At 53.0% G+C, this 24,251-nt stretch overlaps 1 protein-coding gene across 1 annotated transcript in view; it reads left to right on the top strand.

Moving 5' to 3' along the window:
- ACAN (aggrecan) overlaps positions 1-24,251 on the top strand; it is a 59,564-nt gene that overhangs the window by 18,929 nt on the left and 16,384 nt on the right. Inside the window, 11 exon segments of the mRNA XM_059371604.1 lie at positions 6,473-6,549; positions 8,914-9,297; positions 10,157-10,331; positions 11,933-12,060; positions 13,368-13,661; positions 14,740-15,165; positions 17,006-17,180; positions 17,714-17,841; positions 18,743-19,036; positions 20,839-21,051; positions 23,612-24,251. The exon segment at positions 23,612-24,251 is cut by the window's right edge and continues 10 nt beyond it. Coding sequence (XP_059227587.1) covers positions 6,480-6,549; positions 8,914-9,297; positions 10,157-10,331; positions 11,933-12,060; positions 13,368-13,661; positions 14,740-15,165; positions 17,006-17,180; positions 17,714-17,841; positions 18,743-19,036; positions 20,839-21,051; positions 23,612-24,251 — 2,927 coding nt within the window. The 5' untranslated portion in view covers positions 6,473-6,479.

Genomic DNA, 24,251 nt, shown 5'->3' with positions numbered 1-24,251 from the left:
GGGGAGCTAGAATATGGCTGGAAATGGAAGTAGGAGATGTGGTGTAAGCAGAAATGGGGGCAGATCACGTAGGGTCTTGCAGGCCATGGGAGAGGAGGGCTGGCTTTCACTCCAAGAACATTCACCCTGTGCTCCTGTGAAGTACCCAGGCCAAGCTTCCCTTTGCTTCAGCTTTCCCTTCTGATTGAAGCTTTCAGTGGGATACAAGCTCCCTTTCTCCCCACTCCTCCTGCCAGCTCCCCTGACGGGATCAGACTACCTGGGGGACATAGAAACTTCTGTTTTGTGATTTGGAAGGAACAAGAAGAAGTTTAGAACATGGTTCCCTGCCTCTCCTCTTGACTGGAAAGAAGCCATTTCCAGAAGCCTCCCCCAGGGATTTTCTGGCCGGAGATGGCAAGAAATTTGCCCAGCTTCACCCAAATAACAAGTTGTGGGTCAAAGGTATGAATTCAGGTTGTATTTTTAAGGTTTTCATCTTCTCCCATACTGCATTTTCCCCGGACAACTGGAGCAGAGACCACTTCAGGGAATTGCCTAGAGCCTGCGTTCACAGTGGACCCCAGAGAGCAGAGGAAGAACAGCCTATCTCTCGTCACAACAGATCCAAGTCAAACAGTTATCAGTTAAAAGTCCCTAGCAAGGACGTTTATCAGTGGGTGAAGGAGATCAAGGCAGAAAGGCCAGAGAGGAAAGAAGTGGTTGTCTTCTACAATATTGTATGTCTTCCGTGCCCTGACCAGGGTCTGCTCCTTCCAGTTCTCTGCTCTGCTCACCCCTCACCTCCATAGGCAGGGCCTTCCCCTTCCTACCCTGCAGGCCTTCAGCAAACCCAGGCCCGCTTTTTTTTTTTTTTCCTTTTCTTTTTTTAAACTGTGGAACCAGTAAAACCTAGACCCTGGCTGGGACGGTGAGGTTGGCCACAGACTGGCATTGGCAGAAACAGCTCCTTGGGCTAATTTCTGAAGCTGAGTTCAGAAAGGGCTTCCTTCCCTTAGCTTCCCCCTCCCTGCGATCAGGAGCATGAGAAGCAGCAAGGAGCTGGCCAGCGCTTCCAGCGGCCAAAGGTGAGGGTGGGACATTAGAGCTCCTCCCTACCAATGGAAGGTCCAGGAGTGGGTCAGGACTCTCTCAGTTGGGAACTCACACTCACCCACAGAGTGGACCCCGCATTAGTGATCGTCAAGGGTTCCAGATGCTTCAGTGACAACAGAGCAAACAACAAAACAGGAATAAGGAAATCAAAGATATGGAAAAAGACACACAGAATAAGGAATAGGAGGAAGAGGGAGAGAGGAGAAAATACAAAAAGAATCTTCTCATTCACACACAAAAAAATACCTTCCCAAGGGGCGAAGGCTGTGCTGTGATTCCAGCTTACAGATGGGAAAACTGAGGGCTTCCATGAGTTCCCCAGTGAATTAGAACAGAGCTAGGACTGGGATCAGCTGCCTGCCTCTCCCTCTACATACATCCCACCATCAATTAGCAGCTGCACTTGGGGTCACTCTGGCTAGAGGTGTCCTTGGTGTGGGATCGCTGTCCCATTCTCAATGCTGGGCTTGAAATCCCAATCTTAGGTGCATATGTCAACACCATGACGCACAAAGGTAGGACGGGTCTTGTCTGTGAACAACAGGAAAAGAGGCACTGTTGTGAGATTAACCCACAGATAAATGATCTGCTGGGGGCCAGGGGCTGGGGGAATGGGTGGCTTTGGTCCTTTTAAATCTCTCCCCCAGGACTGAAGTCATGGACACAGAGCCACTTAGTGACTAATCCTAATCAACCAGTCTACCAAATTCAGGCATTCACCAGTAAGTAGGAATCGAATACCATTTTTTGTTGTTCCCAGCGTTGCATGAATTAATGTGGAAGGAATTCTCTTTTTTAACGTAAGCCTTGACTTTCAGCCTTAAGGAGGTCACAGTGTGCATGGTGAGGCAGAGCTAGCATACATAGGAGAAAACCTAGGTGCTAACATGGCTGTAGCAGCAGTCCTAGTCAGGGGAGGCGAACCAGCCTGGTTCTTTGTTTAGCGTTAGATACCTCCAGTAGTGTGCTGGTAAGCCCACTCCCAAAAAGGCAGGGAAAGCCAAACGCCATCATTTGTGGTGTTCCCTCATTTTCCACGCTAGAGATAGTCCCATGACCAATTTCAATCTCCCAGTGTGCCACCATTGAACACGGAGTTGGAAAGAGATATGGGAAGTTATCTCTGCCCAGCCAATGTGGCCTAGCCCTGGCGTCCCACTGGTTCTCCCAGGGACCCCAGGAAGGGAAGTCCCAACTTGTCTCACCCCTGGGCTGCACATGGGTTGTGACCTTCCCAAAGCCACAGGCTGTACCGGCATGCTGACATGAAGGAACACGGCCAAGTACGTCACGAGCGATGTAGCTGAGATTTATTGATTGCAAAATGCGAGTGGTCTATCCCACAGCTGTGGGCTCAACCAATGTGAGCCTCCAGCGTCCCTTCTCCTCCAACAGAGACCTGGGGTACTCGGGCCTGCCTTTATTCATTCATTCATTCAGCAGATATTTCCTGAATGACCTCTCTCTGTGCTTGGCGCTCTGCGGAGGGCTGTGGAGACTCTGAGGCACAAGACAGACTCGTAGAGCTAACAACAGGGGACGATGATGACCAGGTCCCTAGAACTGGGTTCTGGTTCTGGCTCTACCTCCAACTTCCTGTGTGGCCTTGAGCAAGTCACTTAACCTCTCTGGGTCTTAGTTTCATCACCTGTAAGCTGAAGGAGTTGAACTTGCCTTTCACATGTCTCTTCCAGCTCTGGCTTTCTGTGGGTCCAAGAAGGGAGGTGAGGTCGGGAGGGCACAGGAGGAAGAGTGGAAGGAATGGGCAGGTCTGTGGGAGAACAGAAGACAGGAGAGCAGAGGGGACCCCTGGAGATCTGGCACGAGTCCCTTGAAGGAGGTGTGGACATGTTGAGTGTGGTCCCTGAGGGAGGAGTTCAGGGGTGGAAATTATAATGGAGGTGGGTCATTGGACCCCCGCTTCAGCCACGACATGAGCCACCTTGTGAAGGAGCGGGCCCCTCCTATTCAGTTAGAGACGAAAAGACCACCTGTCTTGGCCATGTGGACAGGATCCTCGGCAGGGAGGTCATGACTATAAACCCCAGCCACTGGCCCCTCTTCCGGTCAGCTCACCCAGTCCTGCCACCAAGGGACATCAGAGGGAGAGTGGTGTTGATGGCTGCCTGCTGAATGCCACACCTCCAAGCCCGGGACACAGTTTCCGCCCCAGATAGGAGAGCCGGACTAGTACATTATCTCACTTGGTCTTGAAACAGCCATGGGGTTGGGTCCTGGGGTATTAAAGTAGTAGGTAGCCAAGCCAGGACTGGGCCTGGGGGTCTCCATTCTAGAGGGGGGGGTCTCAGGTCTGGGGGTCTCCATTGGATGTCCTGGAAGAGGGCTTCAAGGCAAGGGGGTGAGCTGCCCGTCCGGTCTCTTAATTTGGTGGAGTAAAGGCTTAGGCCCTGGCTGGGTCAGCAACCGTGAGGCAGAGTCTAGCTGATGAGAAGGTGGAGGTTTTTCCTACCTCCAGCTATGGGGCACGCACACGTGAGTGTGTGCACGTATACACACACACACACACACACACACACACCCCTTCAGCTCAGTTCAAAAACACTAGTAAGCTTACTTTCCCATCAGGCCTCCTAGTTCTTCTCTGCTGAGAAAGCCAGTTCCTTGGTGACCCACCCAGCCACACACAGAACCCCCTCAGCCCCCACCCTCCCATCATGCTCCCCCAAACTCCTGGTCTCACTTCAATCCAGACACCCCGGTCCCCTTCCTCTGCCCCAGCCCCGTCCCCTCGCCACCACCTCGCTGTGCTTGCCGTGGAGAAAGGCCTCCCTGTTGACAGGCTGGCAGAGTCCGTCTCCTTCCATAAAAGACTCAGTGAGTCCTGGAGACACTTGGAAGCTGGACAGAATGGTATTTCTCCCTATTTTCTTTACAGCTGAGAAAACACAAACACAAGAGCATATTTATTGCAATGTTTCTATCCCAAAGTTGGTCTTAAAAAAAGAAGAAGAAATAAAATTAGTTTCTCTGTCCAGTCCACCCCTACCCCAAACCCCTGCCCTGTCCATTCCGGGTGGAGGCCAGGGAGAAAAACAGAGCGGGCCCCAGCCCCACAGAGAGGCACTGCCTCTGGGACAATGGCGGGCTTGTTCATGGAGTTTGGGAAGAAACGCGCCTCCAAAAACATACACGGAACTTCCCAGTGGAGGGTGTTCTGAGGGAAGAACAGGCGGGCTCTGTGTCTGGACACCGGATCCCGGAGGCTCTGGGAAGAGAGGAGCTCGCAAGTCTAGCCCCCTCCCCAGACAGGAGGGGACACCTTACCCTCCCAGCCTCTGGGGGACAATTTCCCACAACTGGTGGGCCTGAAACTAGTGCCACACGTGAGTGGCCCCACACGGACCTGGAACCCCAGAGAATGAAGAAGGCATCGAAGGAGGAACATCTCTGAGGACAAGCAAGGGACAGCTTGTTAGGTCTCTGGGATTTTCCAGATGTCCTATGGTGAGAGGGAAACATGCCTCACACACTCTTCTCTGTCCCCTGAGTGGGGACAAAGTCCTTGGAGACTCTGTCCCCAAGAGATGGGGACGGACCGTCCATCTCTCAGGTGACAAACGTATGTGGCATGAATGACAGGGATGGAAAGAAAGGTCAACTGGGTCAACCCAGAGTCCTGGGCCCTACCTGCCCCTCCCCCATGCATTCCTGGGAAAGGAGCCCAGGAGCTGCCCCTGCTCCCCCCCCAACCCCCGCTGATGGTGACTGAGCCAAGAGCGACACCTGCTGGGCCATCAGACTCTGACACAGCGGGGAACCCAGGGGTGCGTCCCAGCCTCCCCAAAGCTCCATGCTTGTCTTTGTTCCAGGTCCTCCAGCCCTTCCACCTCCCTCCCCCCACCCCACAAGGAGCATCTGCGATGCAGGTACTTCCTAAACCAAGATGAAATGCTCCCAGTCTGGATGGGAGGGGAGGATGGGTGCCAGTGTGGGTCCCACCAACAGAGCAACTCAGGAAACATCATCAGGCACCTGTCATGGGGTGCCAGCCACAGGGTCTGCTACAGGACCGCACACTCTCTAGCTGGTGGTGCTCTGTCTTGGCCGCACATTAGAACCTTCTGGGGAGCTTTTAAAATGCCTCAAGACTAGGCTGAAGCTCACGTGATTTCCATATACAGCCAAGATCGATAACCACTGTTATGGTGGATCTCTTGTATGTTTAATGGGGTCTTTTTGGGGTCTACCTGCAGTGACCCACTTGGAGTCAGGGGCCCAGCTGTGCAGGGGAGGCCTTTCCTTTATGTTGTGGTTGTCATGGATTTGCATACTTGGCATGACAGTTTTACTGCAGATAACAATAAGGAAAGCTTTTCTGATTCCGGGAAGTCATTGTTTGGGCCAGTAGGAGGGATCTGGGGGTCCTGGGATCTCACTGCTCTCTTCAATGATTAATCTGTCCATTCCAAAGCCTCCTCAAGGGCTCTTTGGTTGGGAGTCCTTCCCCTGGCTTGACCCAGGCCCCTGTGAATTGTGTTCCAAAGCTCGGACTTTCTTTATCCTAACAACACAGAAGATTCCCAAATTTGAAGTTGGGGGCAGGCCTGGATTCCATCAAGGAGGTTGGCTAACTAATTTCACTTCTCTGGGCCTGGGGGATTATATCAGACTTCTCCACAAAGAGATAGAATCAATTGGATGTGTGCGTCTATAGAGAAAGGAATTGATGTAAGGAATTGCTCACATGATTCTGGAGGTACCAGGTAAGCCAGTGGCCCAATAAAGCCAGGGTATAGCTCCAGCCTGAGTCTGAAGACTTGAGACCCAGGGAAAGCCAATGTCTCAGTGAAAATCTGAAAGCAGTTTGAAGGTCATCAGGCAGGAGGAATGGGCTCTCTCCTGGAAGCGGTTCAGTGTTTGTTTGTTTGTTTAAAAAAAAAAAAATTCACGCCTTCCAATGATTAGATGAGGCCCACCCACATTATCAGGGCAACCTGCTTTACTTAGTTACCAACTTAAATGTTCACCTCATCCAAAAACACCCCCAGAGACGCACCCAAAATGATGTTTGAACAAATATCTGAGCAGCCCAGAGTCCAGTCAGGTCGACATGACATCAACCATCACAGGGATCCTTGAGACACAGCCTTTACAGGTCAGAGGGTGGGACGTGCCCTGGAAGAGACAGGAGGAGGTTTCCAGCCTCGCACGTGTCATCCAACCGAGACATCCGTGGAGACATTACGAAGAGAGGATTCTTGGAGGAGACACCCCTCGAACCACACGCAGCCGCCTTATCTTGCTGGGATGTCAGATCTCGGCCCATGGAATTGATCACCTTGTGTCCTGTGCCACGTGACCTCCTATCTCACCATATCTGAACCTCCAACTAACCCCTCCGCCTCCCTTCTTGCAGGTGAACTATGACCACTTTACTCCTGGTGTTTGTGACTCTGAGAGTCATCACAGCCGTCAGCTCCCTAGAAGCTTCAGGTAAGGACACCCCCCGCGCGTGCCTCGCGCATCCAGCAGCCGCAGAAGACTGGATTCCGGGTACTAGGTCCCGAACTGAGTGCTGCTGCTCGCAGGGATACAAGCTCCCCCTTCCTGGCCTTTCCCCCGCCCTGCCTGCCCCTTCCCTATGGAAGGCAAGCCTCGCTGCGCGGGGAGCGCGCCCGTGCACCTGAACGCACGCACGCATGCACACATGCACGCACGCACGCACGCACGCACGCGCGCGCATGCGCCCTGGAGCCCTGGCGCAGGTCGGCTCCCGGCGGTCCTAGCAGATGGGCAGCCGAGAGGGAGAGCTCCTGGCGGGTATCCATCTTCCCATCTCTTCTCTGTGGCTCTTACCCTAAACCGCCACACGCTGAGCTTGGGGTTGGGGCGGGATTATAGATAAGCCCAGAGAGGAAAAGCTGCCAAGGAAGGATCCGCTAGAACATCAAAGAAGAGAAAATTCCTTGAGAAACAGAAAGAAGTCCCCAACGCTTCGCGCAGGTCTTTGTTTTTCTTGGCAAACTGTCCTCGGGAAGATCCCGCGGGGTCTTTCGCATATGGCAGGCACGAGGTGGGTTTCTGATCATGGAGCCCTCAACCAAGTAAACGAACTGCCCCCTGACTGCAGGACGGGTTGGCCCCAAAGTGAGCTGTATCTCCCTTAGACCTAGGCAGGAGAGGCCCCTGCTCTGGGCCATGCACTTTCGGGCTTCCCTCCGGCCCTCCTCCAGCCCCAGTGCTCCTTAAAGGATGAGGGGTCCTTTAGGGACATGTCCATCCAGATCGAGGCTCTCTCCCTTTAGACCACACTCTGGATAGCCAGCATGCCCCAAATTACCTGCCCACGTGGACCCAAGCCACTTCCAGGACCCATCCTCCAAGAGGGAGGACCCTGCTCTTGGTGAGAGCCGTTCCAGGCCTGAGGGAGAGGTCAAGGGGTGGCTGTTTGTGTGCGGTGTGGACAGAGCTGGCGTGTGAGGGCTGGGATAAGCGCAGACCCCTCACGGTGCAGAGAACTGGCAAAGAAGGCGGCCCCCTGCTTTTGCACCAGAGTCCAGTGCAAAACGCTAGGGAATCCAAGAATCCTAGATTAGAATCTGGCTTTTCATTTTGAAAGGTATCATTGTCAAATAAGAAGATAGAGCATATTTTATTTAACGATCTGTGGACTTGATTTATAACTTTTAAATATTTATACGTAGGATATATGGGTCTCCATCTGTACTCTCGCTCGGGGACCCACAAATATCCAGCCCTTGGCTGTAACCTGGGTGGTTTGCCCACACAGGCAGACCAGTTCATAGGGTCACATGAGAGCTTTAAAAACTGCACTGTTGGGCCCTGCAGTCACTTTTAGCTCTCCCTGGAGAACCGGAGAACAGCCAGCTCTAAAACCATGCTGTGTTGTGGGGTGAGGGCTGAGCATTCAGAGGGAGATTTTTGTGGAAGGACCTAATAGTGGCTGCCCAGAACCTCAGAGCTTAGGGCTGGGCCCCCCAAACTTCCCTGCCCCCCGTCCTTGCCCTGTTACGTATTTACCACCCACAAATATCTGAGACATTTTTATTTTCAACCTGTAGGCTCTCCTGGAAAAAAAAAAAAGGGTCCCATAAGTCTATGACCTGCCATGAAAGGTGCTATTTTTGCAAAAGCTGTTTCTTTCCCATTCCAGGAAGATCTTTTACTTCTAAGTGGATTTGGTAAACATGTGACATCTTCCCTACCAATACTCTCCGTGATTTTTTGAGGAGCTGCTCATATGCCACTCCCAACCCCCACCCCTCTCTGACTTTTTGTGGCCGTACATGAATGTCTACTCTTCTCTGACACTTCTCCAGCCGGTCCCCCATCCCTTGTCCTTCCGCAAAGACAGGATGGAGTCCAAAGCAGACCTGAAGTGTCTATGTCATTTTGCATGTGAGCTTTAAACATCATGTGGATTTATTTTTCTTCCTCATCACAACTTTTCCTGCCCGGAAGTGATTTTCCCCCAAATCTTTAAGCTGTCATTTCAGGAAGATGGGAGTCCTGTTTCTCTTATGGCTTGGTATCCCCTGGGGTACCCCAGGTTGAGAAACAGAGAGGCAGAATCTCAGCTCTAAAGTTTTCTTTGCCCTCCCTGCAGCCCTTTTCCAGTCCCATAGTTCCTGTCTTGAGGTAAGGAGACCGGGGTTCTTGAGGAAGGTTGCTCTGGAAAAGGTGTTGCAAAGCTTCCCAGAATTCCAGATGGTACAGGAGTGTTCCACACACACACCGTAAATACAGACGCACTCACGGGATTTTGTCATCTCCAGAACTGACCAGGAGGCTGGGTGGTCCTCTCCAGTCACTAACAGCTCTGTCCCTGCCCCACAGACCCTGACAACTCACTGAGTGTCAGCATCCCCGAACCGTCCCCTCTGCGGGTCCTCCTGGGGAACTCCCTCAGCATCCCCTGCTACTTCATCGACCCCATGCATCCTGTGACCACCGCCCCCTCCACTGCCCCCCTCGCCCCGAGAATTAAGTGGAGCCGCATTTCCAAGGAGAAGGAGGTGGTCCTGTTGGTAGCCACGGAAGGGCAGGTACGGGTCAACAGTGCCTACCAAGACAAGGTCTCGCTGCCCAACTATCCGGCCATCCCCAGCGACGCCACCTTGGAAATCCAGAACCTTCGCTCCAATGACTCTGGGATCTACCGCTGTGAGGTTATGCACGGCATTGAGGACAGCGAGGCTACCGTAGAGGTCATGGTGAAAGGTGAGAACGTCCCAGAGGGACACTGCTTCACCTGGGGAAAGAACCAGAATGGTATGCTCACGGGAATGGATGCAGGCAGGCTGGTTTTCAAATCCCGGCTCCTACCCCACCAGCTTCCACCCACCTGAGTCAAGTCACTTAACTTCAGTTGTGTCTCTGTAACACGGAGATGGAACTGTCATTCTCTCTGGACTTTGAGGGACTTAAAAACATCTTGGCCATCATCACATGTAAATGAAAGTTTGTGCTTTGCTACAATCCCATGATTCCGTGATCATTCCCATTTTACAGATAAGCAAACTGATGTTAGGTGATGTGCCTGACATTTCCCTGGAAGCGAGCCAGAGTGGTCTCCTGACTCTTCATCCAGATGTCTTTTCCCTCCCCAACCTCCCACCCCAGACCCATTTTCAGCTCCAGAAGCCAGAGAAAGGGATGAGGCCTCCCTGGTTCCTTTTCTCTCCCTGGCCCAAGGTTAGTTTGGTTAGTTTGAGGATAGGGTTCCCACTAGGATGCCCCTGGGCTGAGGATACTTGGAGCTCTAAGTGTCTCTTTCCATGAAGAAAATATGGGGCCTGGGAGTGCCACAAAAAAAAGTAAAAGAAGGCAGATTTTAGTTCAAGAACTTTCTGATTATCAGAATTATCAGATATTCAAAACAGGTCCTCTGTAAGGTAGTGAGGTCCCCGTCACTAGAGTTATTTTAGCAAAGGCGGAAGGACCACATGTGAATGTGGGGAGATGAGCGCATTTGCTAGATGCCCAGACCAGGCCCCTTGACCGTAGCCATAAATCTTCAAGGACTTTGATGACAGGAGGCTGTGCCTGACCTGCTCTCCCACCTGCGTGTGTCTTGCAGGCATTGTGTTCCATTACAGAGCCATCTCCACGCGCTACACGCTGGACTTCGACAGGGCGCAGCGGGCCTGCCTGCAGAACAGTGCCATCATTGCCACCCCCGAGCAGCTGCAGGCCGCCTACGAGGACGGTTTCCACCAGTGTGACGCCGGCTGGCTGGCCGACCAGACTGTCAGGTATGCCGCCAGGGCCACATGCAGAGTCGGGCAGCCTGGGCCTGGGGCCGCCATGATGCTGTGGCCAGCCTGGGTTGGGGCTGGAGCAATGCCTCAGCCTACTCTAACCATGCTTATGTCGTTGTTCAGGAGCAAGCTCATCCAATTGAGCTATGAGGAAAGATACAATCATGGGTCAGCTATGCTGCATGCAAAAAATTCACCACGTGCTTTTCCAGAAAGCTCCAGTGCTCCCAGGCAAATACTTTTAGTGGCTGCAAGGAATTTTAAAAGAATATAGAACTTGCACAGAAAGCTGTGCCTTAGTTTTTTTTTTTTAAAAAAGGGGCTTATTGTATTCATTTGAAAATGTAGCGTGAGCCATAAAGCAACTGTGCCCCTTGTCCCAGACCATCTCAGATAGGAGCCCCTGGGGTGGTCACGACACATTCTGGAACGTCCGATGACAATGTCTGGCTCTGCTGACGGAAGACACCTGACCTGTCTAGATCCTTGTCAGTCTGCCCTGTGGCAGTCAGGAGCTGCTAGCAACTTCACCCTAAATGAGCAAATGACCCATCATTACCCTTCCTACCCCTGTTCCCCTTTGCCATGATCTCTGCAGTTTCTTGAGGCTTTGGTGTTTTGTGGTTTTTTTGTAAAACCCTTGCCTTTTTGTTGTTGTTGTTTTTAACAAGGCAAGACATAAATTAAGCTTTCTGGTGCTTTTTTTCCGTGCGGGTGGCTGCTGAGGGATGCGTAGCCCGGCCGAACAGACAGAGCTCTGCCCTCGAGGGATCTCAAGCCATGAGAGCCTGTTGAGGCAGGATGAGACATGCATTCAGGGTGGATCAGAGCTCTGAATGGAAGAGCTGGAACCACAAAGCCTCCAGAAGAAAACAAAGGAAAATATCTTCACAATCTTGGGGTAGATCTTTCAGATCTTAGGACACAAAGGCTATCAGCAGGAAGACAAGACAGGACAGCAGCCTAGCATAGTGCAAGAGCCCGCACTATGGCCTCAGAAAGAGCTGGGCTCAAAACACAGCTCTGACACTTATAAGCTGTGTGACCTTGGGCAGATTATTTATCGTCTCAGGGCCCAGTTTCTTCCAGGTTAAAATGCAGTGTTTCTAACACTTGCCTCATTAGGTGGACGTGAAACTCAAATGACACAAAGTAGGGGTCGGCGTATGGTGGCCAGTGGGCCAACCCACCTTTATTTCTGTACATAAAGTCATGTGGGAACTCTGTGACTGCTTCACGCTACCGTGCCAGAGTTGAGGGGTCAAGATGAGACTCTGCGGCCCACAAGACCTAAAATATTTATTTACTCTCTGGCCTTTCTATAGAAAAGGTTTGCAGGCCCTGGATGTTCGGTTCCAATATGTATTTGGCAAAGGGGGCTGCCTGTAATCGCCACTGACTGTGAAAACATGTGTCTCATCAAAGCTTGGGGAGCAAAGCCATAAAGACGAACAGTCCCCATATCCAGGGAAGATGCTGGCAAACACACCAGTGAGTCCCCGTTTCCTCCCATGGGAGGAGGATACCAGGGCCCAGGCCACGCACGCCTTCTGTCCCCTGAGTGTCACACAACATCCACTCTGGGTTCCCGGCAGGTACCCCATCCACACTCCAAGGGAAGGCTGCTATGGGGACAAGGATGAGTTTCCAGGCGTGAGAACCTATGGCATCCGCGACACCAATGAGACCTATGATGTCTACTGCTTCGCTGAGGAGATGGAGGGTGAGGCCCTGTCCCCTTCCCAAGACACCTGTCTGTCCCCTTCTCCCCAGTGACACTAGGAAGCATGTGGGCCTCCTCTGAGGCAGACCACAAACCCAGGGAAGCACACACCAGACCCCTCTCTGCCTTGCCCAGAGAGGGTGGGGGGCCTGTGGGGGGATGGAATGGGCCCCCAGATCCCCTCACTCCCCACTTTGGAAAGAGCCTCAGCAGGCGGTGGACACCTACCAACCACCTGGTCCCACTACTGGGCCCAAGAATGTTTGTCTCGGTCTCTCTGCTGGGCTGGGCTGGGACTGGCCCTCCCAGCCAGGACCCCTGCTGCTCTGACCAGCCCATCGCTGTCCCAAGGGTCACTGCACCAGTAAAGCCCAGCCCAGCCTTGTCACCCTCGCAAAGGACACCCCAGGCCACTCCAGGGTGGGTCCATCAGAAATGTAGTTCCCAGGAGAGCCGGCTGCCCTTCCACCCTCTCTAGTTTCCCTGCTGCCCGCCCCCAGCGTCATCTGGGCTCTCCTGGTGGGCTGGTTCTGGAGATCCTCAGTGACGGCAGGAAGGAAGCTGGGGTCTTTCTCTGCTTTGTAAAGGGTGCTCATCTTGATCACAAGCAGAGCTTCCTGCGTGACCCAGGCATGTGGAGGACTACCTCTTCTCCCACCTGCACACATCACCCCTTTTGACACTCCAGGCTCTGCCGCCTCTGCCCCCAGCCCACCCAAGTTTGCAGCTTCCCCCAGGCTGGAGAGAAGACCTGACAACCTGGCTCACTCTGAGGCTGGGACAGTCCCCTGCTTTCTCACCCCAGGGCTCCCTTTCTCTTGCCCCCGGGCCCAGGGCCTGTTAAGGAGCAAATATTTGTGTTCCCATTCTTGGCTCACCAAAGGCACGGCCAATCAGAGCTGCCACTAAGTGGGGACAACCAGCTCCTTCCCAGGAAACAGATACCCACTCCCAACCCCTACCCCCAACACAACATGCTTAGGTTTGCGAAAATAGTAAAAAGAGCTCACAAGGCCCTTATGGATGCTTTGGGGCCTAGAAACCCCCATTTGGGAACCACTGCTGGGAGGGTCAAAGCCTAATACCTGTTCTTCCCATCACAACTTGAATTTTTTTAAAGGATTGCTTGCATGGACAATGCTTAACTCCTAGGAAAGATGCCCTGGGAGGAGGTACGTTGCACAGCAGAGCGTGAGCAAGGATGCTTTAGAGCAGGATTTGGAGCCTAGGAGTCACATGGATGCCCTGGGGATGCAGGGCAGGAGAGGGGACAGAGGTCCTCACCCTGCCCATCCCATCCCTCACAGGTGAGGTCTTCTATGCGACGTCTCCAGACAAGTTCACCTTCCAGGAGGCGGCCAGTGAGTGCCGGCGGCTGGGCGCACGACTGGCCACCACGGGCCAACTCTACCTGGCCTGGCAGGGTGGCATGGATGTGTGCAGTGCCGGCTGGCTGGCCGACCGCAGCGTGCGCTACCCCATCTCCAAGGCCCGGCCCAACTGTGGGGGCAATCTCCTGGGCGTGCGGACCGTCTACCTGCACGCCAACCAAACAGGCTACCCGGACCCCTCGTCCCGCTACGATGCCATCTGCTACACAGGTGGGGCTCAGAGGGATGCCAGGAAGCGGGGGTCGTTGTGCTGTGGGAATGGGGGCCCAGAAGAGGGGAGCTGGGAATGGGGGTTGTTTTCTACCCCTTCAAGGGGCCACAGGTGCCCAAACCCCATGTCTCAACACCCCTGTTGTCACTAGCTGCTAGAACACCTAAGGGAGAGGCCCCGTAGGCAGCAGGATCCCACCCTGGCTCATCAGCTCAGAAGAGGATTAAAAGAGCGAGCTTAGAATCTGTGTTTGCTCAGGTTGGAGTCATAGCTCTGCCACGGGCGACTGTGCAGCCGGGGAAAGCCTCAATGTGCCCATCTGTCCGAGGAGTGGGTGGTGGGTGGGGGGCATGAAACCATGCCCCCCCCCCAGAGGCGGGCACCATTATCCACCCTCTGGAATCCAGTGTGCAGAAGGACCACAAGGTCATTGAAAAGAGTGGGGAGGTGGGGACAGTGCTGACCTACAATTTACTTTGGAAAATTTAGACTAAACCTTTTAAAAATAAGGTTTTTATTTCATGTTACACAGTCTGGATTAGGGATAACAACTACATGCTAAATTCTTAGAGGAAAAATAATGTGGATACTGTGGAGCTGTGTCCCTGTTATGACAAAATTGGGACAGCATGGTGGCCTAGCTCCTTCTTGTTTGGCTTTCATGGCCTGACTTTACACGAAGGGAAGCATTTATGCCAAAGTAACAAAGATTCCCCCCAAAGCCTCTCTTAACCTTTCAATATCCTAACCAGCCTTTTGGAAGTGGTAGCACGCTTGTGGGTCTCCTCTTTCTTAAAATGATTGACCTTGTTCTGCTGGCCAGTTACAGCACCGGGTACCCAGAAGATAGGTGAGGAAGCAGCGGGCGTTGATCAGGAAGGGAGGTTTAGCCGGACTGGTCATATGAGCGGTGAGCTGCTCGGTCAGTGTCTCCTGGCATGATCCCTTGGAACTCTTCAGCCACACGGAGATGGAAAGCTTTCCTTCCCTGGTGCGGAAGGAGGTGGATCTGTCACTCATCTCCCTCAAGCCAGCCCCAGGTAGAGCCACTAAAGCCTGTTTCTCTCCCCACCCCAGGTGAAGACTTTGTGGACATCCCAGAAAACTTCTTTGGGGTTGGCGGCGAGGAGGACATCACCATCCAGACCGTGACCTGGCCTGACGTGGAGTTGCCGCTGCCCGGAAATGTCACCGAGGGTGAAGCCCGAGGCAACGTGATCCTCACCGTGAGACCCGTCTTCGGTGTCTCTCCCACTGTCCCGGAGCCCGAGGAGCCCTTCACGTTCGCCCCGGAGCCCGAGGAGCCCTTCACGTTCGCCCCTGTTGGAGGGGCCACTGCCTTCCCTGAGACTGAGAACAGGACTGGAGAGATCACCGGGCCCTGGGGTGTTCCCGCTACGCCTGGCCCAGCCTTCACCGCCTTCACCAGTGAGGACCATGTCGTGCAGGTGACCGCAGCCCCAGGCACAGCTGAGGTGTCTGGGCGGCCACAATTGCCTGGGGGTAAGTGCCTGTCCCTCAGGGGGCTGCATGGGGGCTGGGGGGCAGGTGGAAAGAACTTGGAGTACTTAAGGATCTGTACCTTCAACTTTGCCTGAGACCTGGGCCAAGCCTTCCTCCCCTCAGACTCAGTTCTCCTCGCTTGTAAAACAAGGAGGTGGGCCAGAGAGTGACCCCCATGCTCTTTTGCCATAAAACATTTCCTTCAAATGAAATCATAGGTGGAAATGGGAGTATGTGTCAGGCAGATAAGGATGCCACATGGGTCAAGGGGGGAGTGGAGCCAAGAACTGGGGCCCTTTTGTCCAGGGCCCCCCCCTCGCCCCATCAGGCACTGCCACAGAACAGAGCCGCTTGAAAACCGGTGTACGAGGTGACCCCGGGGCTCCTCACAGAGCTGACCTTCAGGGACAGGGGTCAGCAAACCAAGCTCTGACGATCACACCAGCTTTCCACCTGTTTCTGTATGGTCCGCACACCGGGGATGGCTTTACAGGTTTAAATAGTTGGGGGGCAAAGTCAGAGTGAGAATAACCTTTTGTGTCATGTAATGAAAATGACATAAAATTCAAGATTCAATGGCCGCAAATAGAGCTGGACTGGAACAAAGCCACAGCTACTCATCAGTGTGCTCTCTGTGGCCCTTTTCAGGCTGTCAAAAGAGTTGAGTAGTTGTGACAGAAACTAGTGAGCCCATGAAGACTAAGCCCTGTCTGACCCTTTCCAGAAAATGCTTGCCAGCCCTTCTTCTAGGAAAGGTGTGTTCCAGAGGCTTAATAAAGGTCTGGAGGCTTGGGATGTTATAGAGCTCAGCTGCTCCCCAAACTCCAATCCAAGAACAGGAAGGACATTCTGGGGTGGCTTTTGTAAGGGCCTTGGTGGTGTCCCCTTCTGGGGGAAAAGCAGATTGGACACTGCCACCGACCATCACACCCAGGATGCCACCAAGTGGGATTTCAGCCTGACATGACCCAATGAGTACAATCTGTTGGGAAGGAGAAATCATTTCAGAGTTTCAGGGTAACCTCCAAATGGCTGGGTCCCAGGGTTAGGCCAGGACTGGAAAGAGTCCCATTGGCTCTGTGTGGGAAGGTGCCGAGGGACAGATGAGCATCGGCCACAGGACAGAGCAAGGGACATGGGACAGTATAGACCAAGGATTTGAAGGTGTGACATAGGCTGGTCAATTATCTTGGGAAGGGTCAGAAACAGAGACCAATGTACACAGCCGAACACAGTGGGAGAGGCAGAGTAAGTGGGTAGGTAGCTCAAGGACAAGGCTCTGCCCCTTTGAAAACCTGGCAAAAGCCACGAGGCCACTCCCAGAACGCTACCGGTACACACCCACAAAAACACTGGCTGGCATCTTCAGTCAGGCACCCGCCTCCTGGGGCCTGGGCCGGGTGCAAGAAGTGCCAGGGGTTGTCCAATATATTCCTTAGCCTTCTCTGTATTTTCCGAATGTTCTGTAACGAGTGCTTATTCTTTTCATAATGAGAAAAAAATGCGTTTGTTTTAAAGAGTAAAGAGTAAAGGGACAAAGGGGAGGGTTGGGGACACCCAGGGCAGAAGAGTCCTCCAAGGCCCTCTCAGGGAGATGGATTTCAGGAGTGGCTTGAACAAGCAGAGGGAATCAGCTTGGTTGAGGATAGGATCAGAGGTAGGAAGGGAAGGAGAAGATGAAGGGGAATCGTTCCTGAAGGAGCCGGGGCTCCCTCCCTGCCCTCAAAGCCAAAGAACCAGGCCCCCTGGACACTGTCACTGTGGTGTCACTGTCACTGTCCATTGCCTGCTCTGAGCCTACCTGGTCTCTCCTTCTCTTCCTCTCCCCACCCCAAAGCAGGGGTTGTGTTCCACTACCGCCCAGGATCCGCCCGCTACTCACTGACCTTTGAGGAGGCTCAGCAGGCCTGCCTGCGCACTGGGGCTGTCATCGCCTCCCCGGAGCAGCTCCAGGCCGCCTACGAAGCAGGCTACGAGCAGTGTGATGCCGGCTGGCTGCAGGACCAGACCGTCAGGTGAAGGACCAGCCCCGCCCCCCAGGCCAAAGCCAACCATGAGCGGTGGGGCTCGGGGAGCAGCACCTGTCCAGCACCCGTCCAGCACCCAGCAGAATGGGCACCTGCTACACTGTGCAGTAATTAATTAATTAATGACTCCATGGCTCCTCTCCTAATTTCTCCCCCAGAACCAAGGCATATTCTGAGCAGGTGGGGAAGGGCCCAAGGTGACATTAAGTCCATGGTCATTTACCCCGAGGAGACCGGGAGAATCTCTCCTCAGGGCCCCCCACTCCAGGCCCCTTCAGCTTGACTCAGTGCCCTTCCATATGACGGGCTCTCTTCTGAAGCCAGGAATCCCCCAGGGGCCCCCAGACCCTTCCCCCAGCCACACAGGGAGCTTGCTGCAAGAGGAGCTCCATCCAGGTTTCGATCCCAAATGACTGAAGATGCGCCCAAGTACCCAAGAGACCTGCCAGCCTCTCCCTGGGCCCTGCATCCCCCAGCCTCTAGAACAGGCCTCCATGCACCCCTCCTGTGCTCCTTTGCAGATACCCTATTGTGAGCCCACGGACTCCGTGTGTGGGTGACAAAGACAGCAGCCCAGGGGTCAGGACCTACGGTGTGCGGCCAGCATCAGAAACCTATGACGTCTACTGCTACGTGGACAGGCTCGAAGGTACGGCCCGTGTTCTCGAATTTTGGGCCCCAGGCAGTGGGCTATTGGGGAGACACAAAGAACCACCCAGTTCTGTTCCTTTTCCAGCCTCTCTCTCCCGCATGGTTCATGCGTGTTCCCCCAGCACTGCAGGTGAATACTGATTTAAAACCATTGAGTTCTGCTAATCAATGAGCCTTTAATTATTACAGATAAGTTTTAGGTATGCCATCTGTCTCATGGAGAGTCCCAGTGCCCAGGAACAAATCAAAGGTTCTGGGAAGTCCTGCAATAGAAAACCTTTTAAACTCTGCTTAACCAAGCAGTACAAACAAAAAGATCTTTTCTTTTGTTTCATTTCATTTCTTTTAATTACAATGATCATCACCAAATTGCTATTCCAATGAACCCAATTTTGGAAATGCTGGTGTCCTGGAAAGAGTTTGGGGACCTGGGGCAAGTTACTTAACCTCTCTGGGCCTTAGGTTCCTCATCTATAAAATAGGAGCTGATTGTGCTGATATCACCCTTGGTGAGTATTAAATGAGATATGTGTGATAAGGGCCTGGTACAAGTGGGTATTCAGTAAACATGAACTTCCTTCCCTCAGATCAGACAGGCACCTGAGTACAGTTCTGGGTGTGGGGACCCAAACCCCAAGAGTGGCTCCAGGACCCACCCCAGGGGTGGGGGGCTGCCAGTCCTCAGGTGCTCCGTGCTTGAATCCTGTGGTGGAGGGGAGCACAGGGAGGGTGCCCAAGAGTGACTGGACAAGCTAGACAAGACGGAAGATGTTTCCATGCAGAGGGACCGGCTGGTCTCAGTTCAGTTGCCCTGCCCCCGACTCCCCCACCCCCCAGTAAGCAGAGCTGCTCTGGCTGTGGGCATGAGGGTCACACCTGCCACCTGCTTCTGCCCCCAGGGGAGGTGTTCTTCGTCACACGCCTGGAGCAGTTCACCTTCCAGGAAGCGCTGGCATTCTGTGAATCTCACAACGCCACCCTGGCCTCTACGGGCCAGCTCTACGCCGCCTGGAGCCGAGGCCTGGACAAGTGCTACGCCGGCTGGCTGTCAGACGGCAGCCTCCGTTACCCCATCGTCACCCCGAGGCCTTCCTGCGGCGGAGACAAGCCAGGCGTGAGAACTGTCTACCTCTACCCCAACCAGACAGGCCTCCCTGACCCCCAGTCCCGGCACCACGCCTTCTGCTTCCGAGGTATGCTTTCCTGCCTCTCGTCCAGCCTCCTTTCTGCCTGGTGCATGACTCCTCTGGGCTCACCCCTTCTGGCCCCTGTCCACCATCCCTGTCCCTCCGAGCAAGGAGGAGAAAGCCCCTCTGGGGCAGGGAAGCTCTGGAGCTAGCATGACCTTGGGTGTTGACCCCAAGGCAAGTACATCCTCCTAAAGTTCCCCAGAGAGCAGCAGAGAGAAGTGAGTGAGAACTGGGGCTCTAAAGTTAGGCAGACCTGAATTTTAATTACAGCTCTGCTGCTTAGTGGTTGTATAACCCGGGGCAAGTCACTTGATCTGTTCCTCTGCTTAGCCTATAAAATAGTGATATAATAATTCCTCCTTCAAAGAGGTGTGCAGATAAACTGGAAGAGGGCATACAGAACACTTGGCATTGTGCTTGGGTAAATTCTCAGTAAATGTTACCTTTTCTATAGATAACAGATACATACATGTAGATATGCTGTTTTGATTTGTATACCCTTGCCCAGTTTTCTCCTGCTTGTAAATATGTTTGTGATAAGTTGAGTCAAAGTATTTTTTTTACTCTTCACTAAGCACCAGAAATTCATGGTTCTAATTGGCCCACGCTGAGGACCCACTGCTGCATCAGTCAGTCCTCATCACCTGTGGGAGTTCTGGGAGTGACGTCATCCAGCAGCCCAGGGGGTGTGGCTAGGGCGTGGCCAAGCCCTGCAGGGCTCTGCCTGGATGAGATCCCTCCCCACCCCGTTTTGGATCTACTACGGTGGAGATTATAGTCACCGCTTGGGCCACGTTTTGTATCTGATGCATCAAAACTGAGTGTCTTTGTAACTTCCCATGAATGTATCATTATTTAAAACAAAGGTAACAAAAAAATAAAAGCTGAGCTTTCCCCAGCTTCTCAGACTTCCAGAGCCATCTTTGAAAACCTAGTTCAAAGGAAGCTCAGCCCCACTGTGCAGCCTCAAGAAAGCCAGACCCTTCCTGGAGGATGTGTTGGGGCTCTTGTGCCAGTACCCCCTCCCTGCTCTGGGCAACAGAAGCCAAACCAGTTAGCCTCCCAGTTCGTTCTTAGACCTGCACCCCCACTGGCCCCGACCCTCTGTGAACTCGGTCTTTTCTGTAACTTCGAAGAGGTTTGACCTCCTTCCCAACCAAGCCCACCACCGATTTTCCTTAAACGAAAACAGTTACGCGCCCCCTTCCCCTCCAAACATCTATAAATCCCACCTTCCTCCTCCAGTGCCAGGACGACTTCATGGATTTTAAATAGCAGCCTCCTATTTTTGAGCCAGACATACTTGGAACCTAATTTCTGTCCCCAAGAAGGCAGCATCATGCCTGGGAGCAGAGTCTGGCACCAGATACTTGCCTTCGAAGACGGGATCTGCCACTTACAAGCCAGTGGCCCTGGCAAGTCATTTAACTCAAGGCCTTGGTTTTCCCATCTGGACATGAAATCGTAGCATCTATCTCATAGGCTGTTGTGGGATAAAATGATTTTATATACATAACACCTTTAAACAGTGCCTTACATGTACAATACATTCTGCAGAAGGCATGCCCCAGACCACCCTGAAATAATGCGTGTGTGATGGTGTGTGCGTATCAGTATTGTGTAAGTGATGCAGTCAGCTCTTACTGAGGAAGACAAGAGCCGTCTTACTGGGCTTGAGGTGGGCTTTGGGTGAAGGTCGAGGCCCAGCAAGGTTTTTGCACCAGGCTTGCCCCTCCTCAAAAATCCCCTAGTTCCCCTGGGATGGGTCACTGGCAGGAAGGAAGACACCCCCTGCCTCTCTTTAGGTGTCTCAGCAGCGCCCTCTCCAGGAGAAGAAGAGGGTGGCACACCTACTCCCTCTGTTGTGGAGGACTGGATCGCCACCCAAGTGGGGCCTGGAGTGGCTGCTGTCCCTGTGGGGGAGGAGACGACTGCCATCCCAGACTTCACCATTGAGCCGGAAAACCAGACGGAATGGGAACCAGCCTACAGCCCAGCGGGCACTTCCCCACCACCAGGTCTGTGAGGGGAGAGCTCTGGGGTGTGTCCTGAAGTCGCAGGTGTCTGTCTCCCTAGGCTGTGGCCCAACCCGCACCGGTTCTTTTCCCAGGGCCTGTGCTGTTTCCCCAGCCCTGACGCTGGCTGGCAGCATATCCAGCCACGGGCAACATCAGCCATCTCAACTGGCCTCTGGGACAACCGCCAAGGGAAAGAAGGGGCAGACTTTTTCACAAAACGCACCTCCCTCCCCACCTCCCACCCCACAATTCCCTGTTCCCTGCTTTTTATTTCTCCCACCTGTACTGCGATGCCTATCACTGAGCTGATCAGAGGGCTCTTAGTCTGTCTTCCTGCATTCACAACTTTATCCTCTAACCTTTTAAAAACTCTTGTAGGAAGATCTCCAATAGTGGGAAAGACCTATAGGGGTCTTTGGAAGTGTGACTCTGACCTGTCACCTTGCCTTGATCCTCCTTCTGTGTCACTCTTTTGGGCCAGGTATCCCCAACCAGCACTTCCTGAGCCCCATCTGTCCTGATCAGATTGGATGGAACTTGATGGGATGAAAGCTTTGGTCCCCTAACCATGTCGGAAAAAGTGTTTTATGGCTGTAAATTTAGGGACATGCTGGCTTACAGAAAGATTAACAGGTTCCCTGCCCCGCCCCCCGCCCCCCCCCTCTGCAGACCTTCTCAGTGCCTTTGATATGCTAATATGTGCTGTAAGGCAGAGGGGGTGATGTATTCAAAGTGTCCCAAATGAATCTGACCAACGGCTTCCCCCCACCCCAGTCGCGGTGGAGTATTCGTTTTATGGCTCAGTTTGGGTAAGCCTCAATTAAACAAAGCCCAGTACTGTGTGTGCGCTTAGTGGAGTCAGCTCATCCAGGGACATTTTCATTTGAAGAAATGAGTATATCAGAGCTTTGCACTGGTCCATGTAGTCACTCATACAATGCACTGTTCCCAAGCCATTCAGCCAGGCCAGACACCCCTCTCGACGCTGGAAATGCAAAAGCCTGTCCTCCCTCCACAGCAGAAGGTGAGGGTGTGTCAGTGGAGCAGGTGGGATTGTGGCCCAATGACCTCACCCAGCAGCCACACCTGCCTGTGCCTTTTCCTCACCCTTCACCAGGACCAGAATAACTGAGTCCTGTTTGGCCAGAGTGTGTAGCTTGACACAGGATCCTGGCACCAGCTAGTGGGAGTTTTCAAGGGAAGGGACTCCAGCGGGCCCCTAGACACATTTTCCATACTTCAGTTCCCTACCACCTTGGCCATATCAGGAACCATCTGTACTGTTGTTAACTCTCTGTCTTTTTCTTTAAATTGACTTGCCTTTAAAAAGAAACCTAAATTTATTTAAAAGAGAAACGTTTTATCATGACTGTAAGTGGTTACTCCAGAATATATATATATATATATATATATTTTATATATCTGTCTCCACCTAACGCCCTCTTGCAAGCCTCCACTACTATCCTGAACCCCACACCCACCTCCAGGATTCTCCTGTAAGCCAGAGTAGGCTGTGAGCCTGCCCTGGGACTAGGGCATGTGCTTGGCTCAGGTTCTCTGCCTAAGAAATAAGTCCAAAAGAACGTGCAAGCTCCAGTCCCAGCTAGTCATTTTGTTGGGTCTTTTTTTGTTTGTTTTTTTAATTAATGTATTTATTTGAGAGAGAGAAAGCATGTGTGTGCAGGCAAGTGGGGGGAGGCACTGAGGGAGAGAGAGAATCTTAAGCACATTTTTCCGCTTTGGTTTTGCAATCCTCTGCAGTAGTAGTCTCAGAATTGAAAGAGTTGATGTATTTTTGCGAACAGTACTACCTGGCCTCCCCTGCCTCAGAGGGATAGGATTGGATGAGTGACTCTCAGACTCAATGGGGCATCAGCATCGTGAGGGTTCCAAGGTCGGGGGGCAGTGGGGAAGGGTTTTATTGAAAGACGACATGCCTGGGCGGCTTAGCTGGTTAAGTGTGTGACTCGTGGTTTCCACTCAGGGTCCTGGGATCGAGCCCTGTGTTGGGCTCCCCACTGCTTGTGTCCCTCTCTGCCCCTCCCCGCTGCTCACGCTCTATCCCTTTTTCTAAAATAAACAAATAAATATTCAAAAAAATGAAAGTTGGGGGAAAAAATGACATGCTACCCCCACCCTAGAGTCCCCAGAGGGATTTGGGGTGTGGGGGAGCTCTGAGAGTCTGCTTTTCTGTCAGGCTCCCAGAGAATGCTTGTATTGCTGGTAATGCTAAGGCTATCAGTCTAGGGACCACACTTTGCAAATCATGGGTTTAGCTAAATGAGGTGATGGTGTGGAGGTACTGGAGAGGTGACCTCCATTACTTTCCATGGGAGCCAGACCCCTACTTGCATGGGCTGTGTGGATGGCGCCCCCTGGAGTCTCAAAGAGCACAGTTTCCTGGGCCCCACCCTTCTTCCTGCCCCAGACACTGGGCAAGGTTCCATTAGAAGACGTCTGAGCACACCTCTGAAGAAAAGTTTTACTGTGGAAGGAATGGGTGAGGCTCCAATAGAGAAGAGTTACTAAACCCACACCTTATCTTCTTCCTTTCTTCCAGGGATCCCTCCAACATGGCCTCCCACCAGCACAGCGACAGAGGAGAGCACAGAAGGCCCTTTTGGAACGGAAGTGCCCTCAGCCTCAGTGGAGCCATCCCCCTCAGTGGAGCCATCCCCCTCAGAGGAGCCATCCCCGTCAGAGGAGCCATCCCCGTCAGAGGAGCCGTCCCCCTCACAAGAGCCATCCCCCTCAGAGGAATCTTCATTCCCCTGGGAGGAGCTGTCCACACTTTCACCCTCAGTGCCCAGTGGGACTGAGCTGCCAGGCTCTGGGGAAGTATCTGGGGTACCTGAAGTCAGTGGTGACTTCACAGGCAGAGGAGAAGTTTCAGGACATCTGGACTCTAGTACGCAACCCTCAGGAGAAGGTGCAAGTGGACTGCCCTCTGAAGATCTTGACGCCAGTGGGCTCAACTCTACTGTGGGCTCAGGCCTGCCTGTGGGAAGTGGACTGGCTTCAGGAGATGAAGATAAAATTCCATGGTCCAGCATTCCTAAAGTTGGAGGTGAGAGTCTAGAGACCTCTGCCTCTGGAATAGGGGAACTAAGCGGGCTACCTTCTGGAGAAGGTCCAGAAGCTTCTGCCTCTGGAGTAGAGGACCTCAGCAGGCTGCCTTCTGGAGAAGGTCTAGAAGTCTC

Source organism: Mustela nigripes, chromosome 13 (genome assembly GCF_022355385.1).
Source record: "Mustela nigripes isolate SB6536 chromosome 13, MUSNIG.SB6536, whole genome shotgun sequence".
In the NCBI taxonomy this organism is placed as follows: Eukaryota; Metazoa; Chordata; class Mammalia; order Carnivora; family Mustelidae; genus Mustela; species Mustela nigripes.
This window is presented reverse-complemented; position numbering and strand designations above follow the sequence as displayed.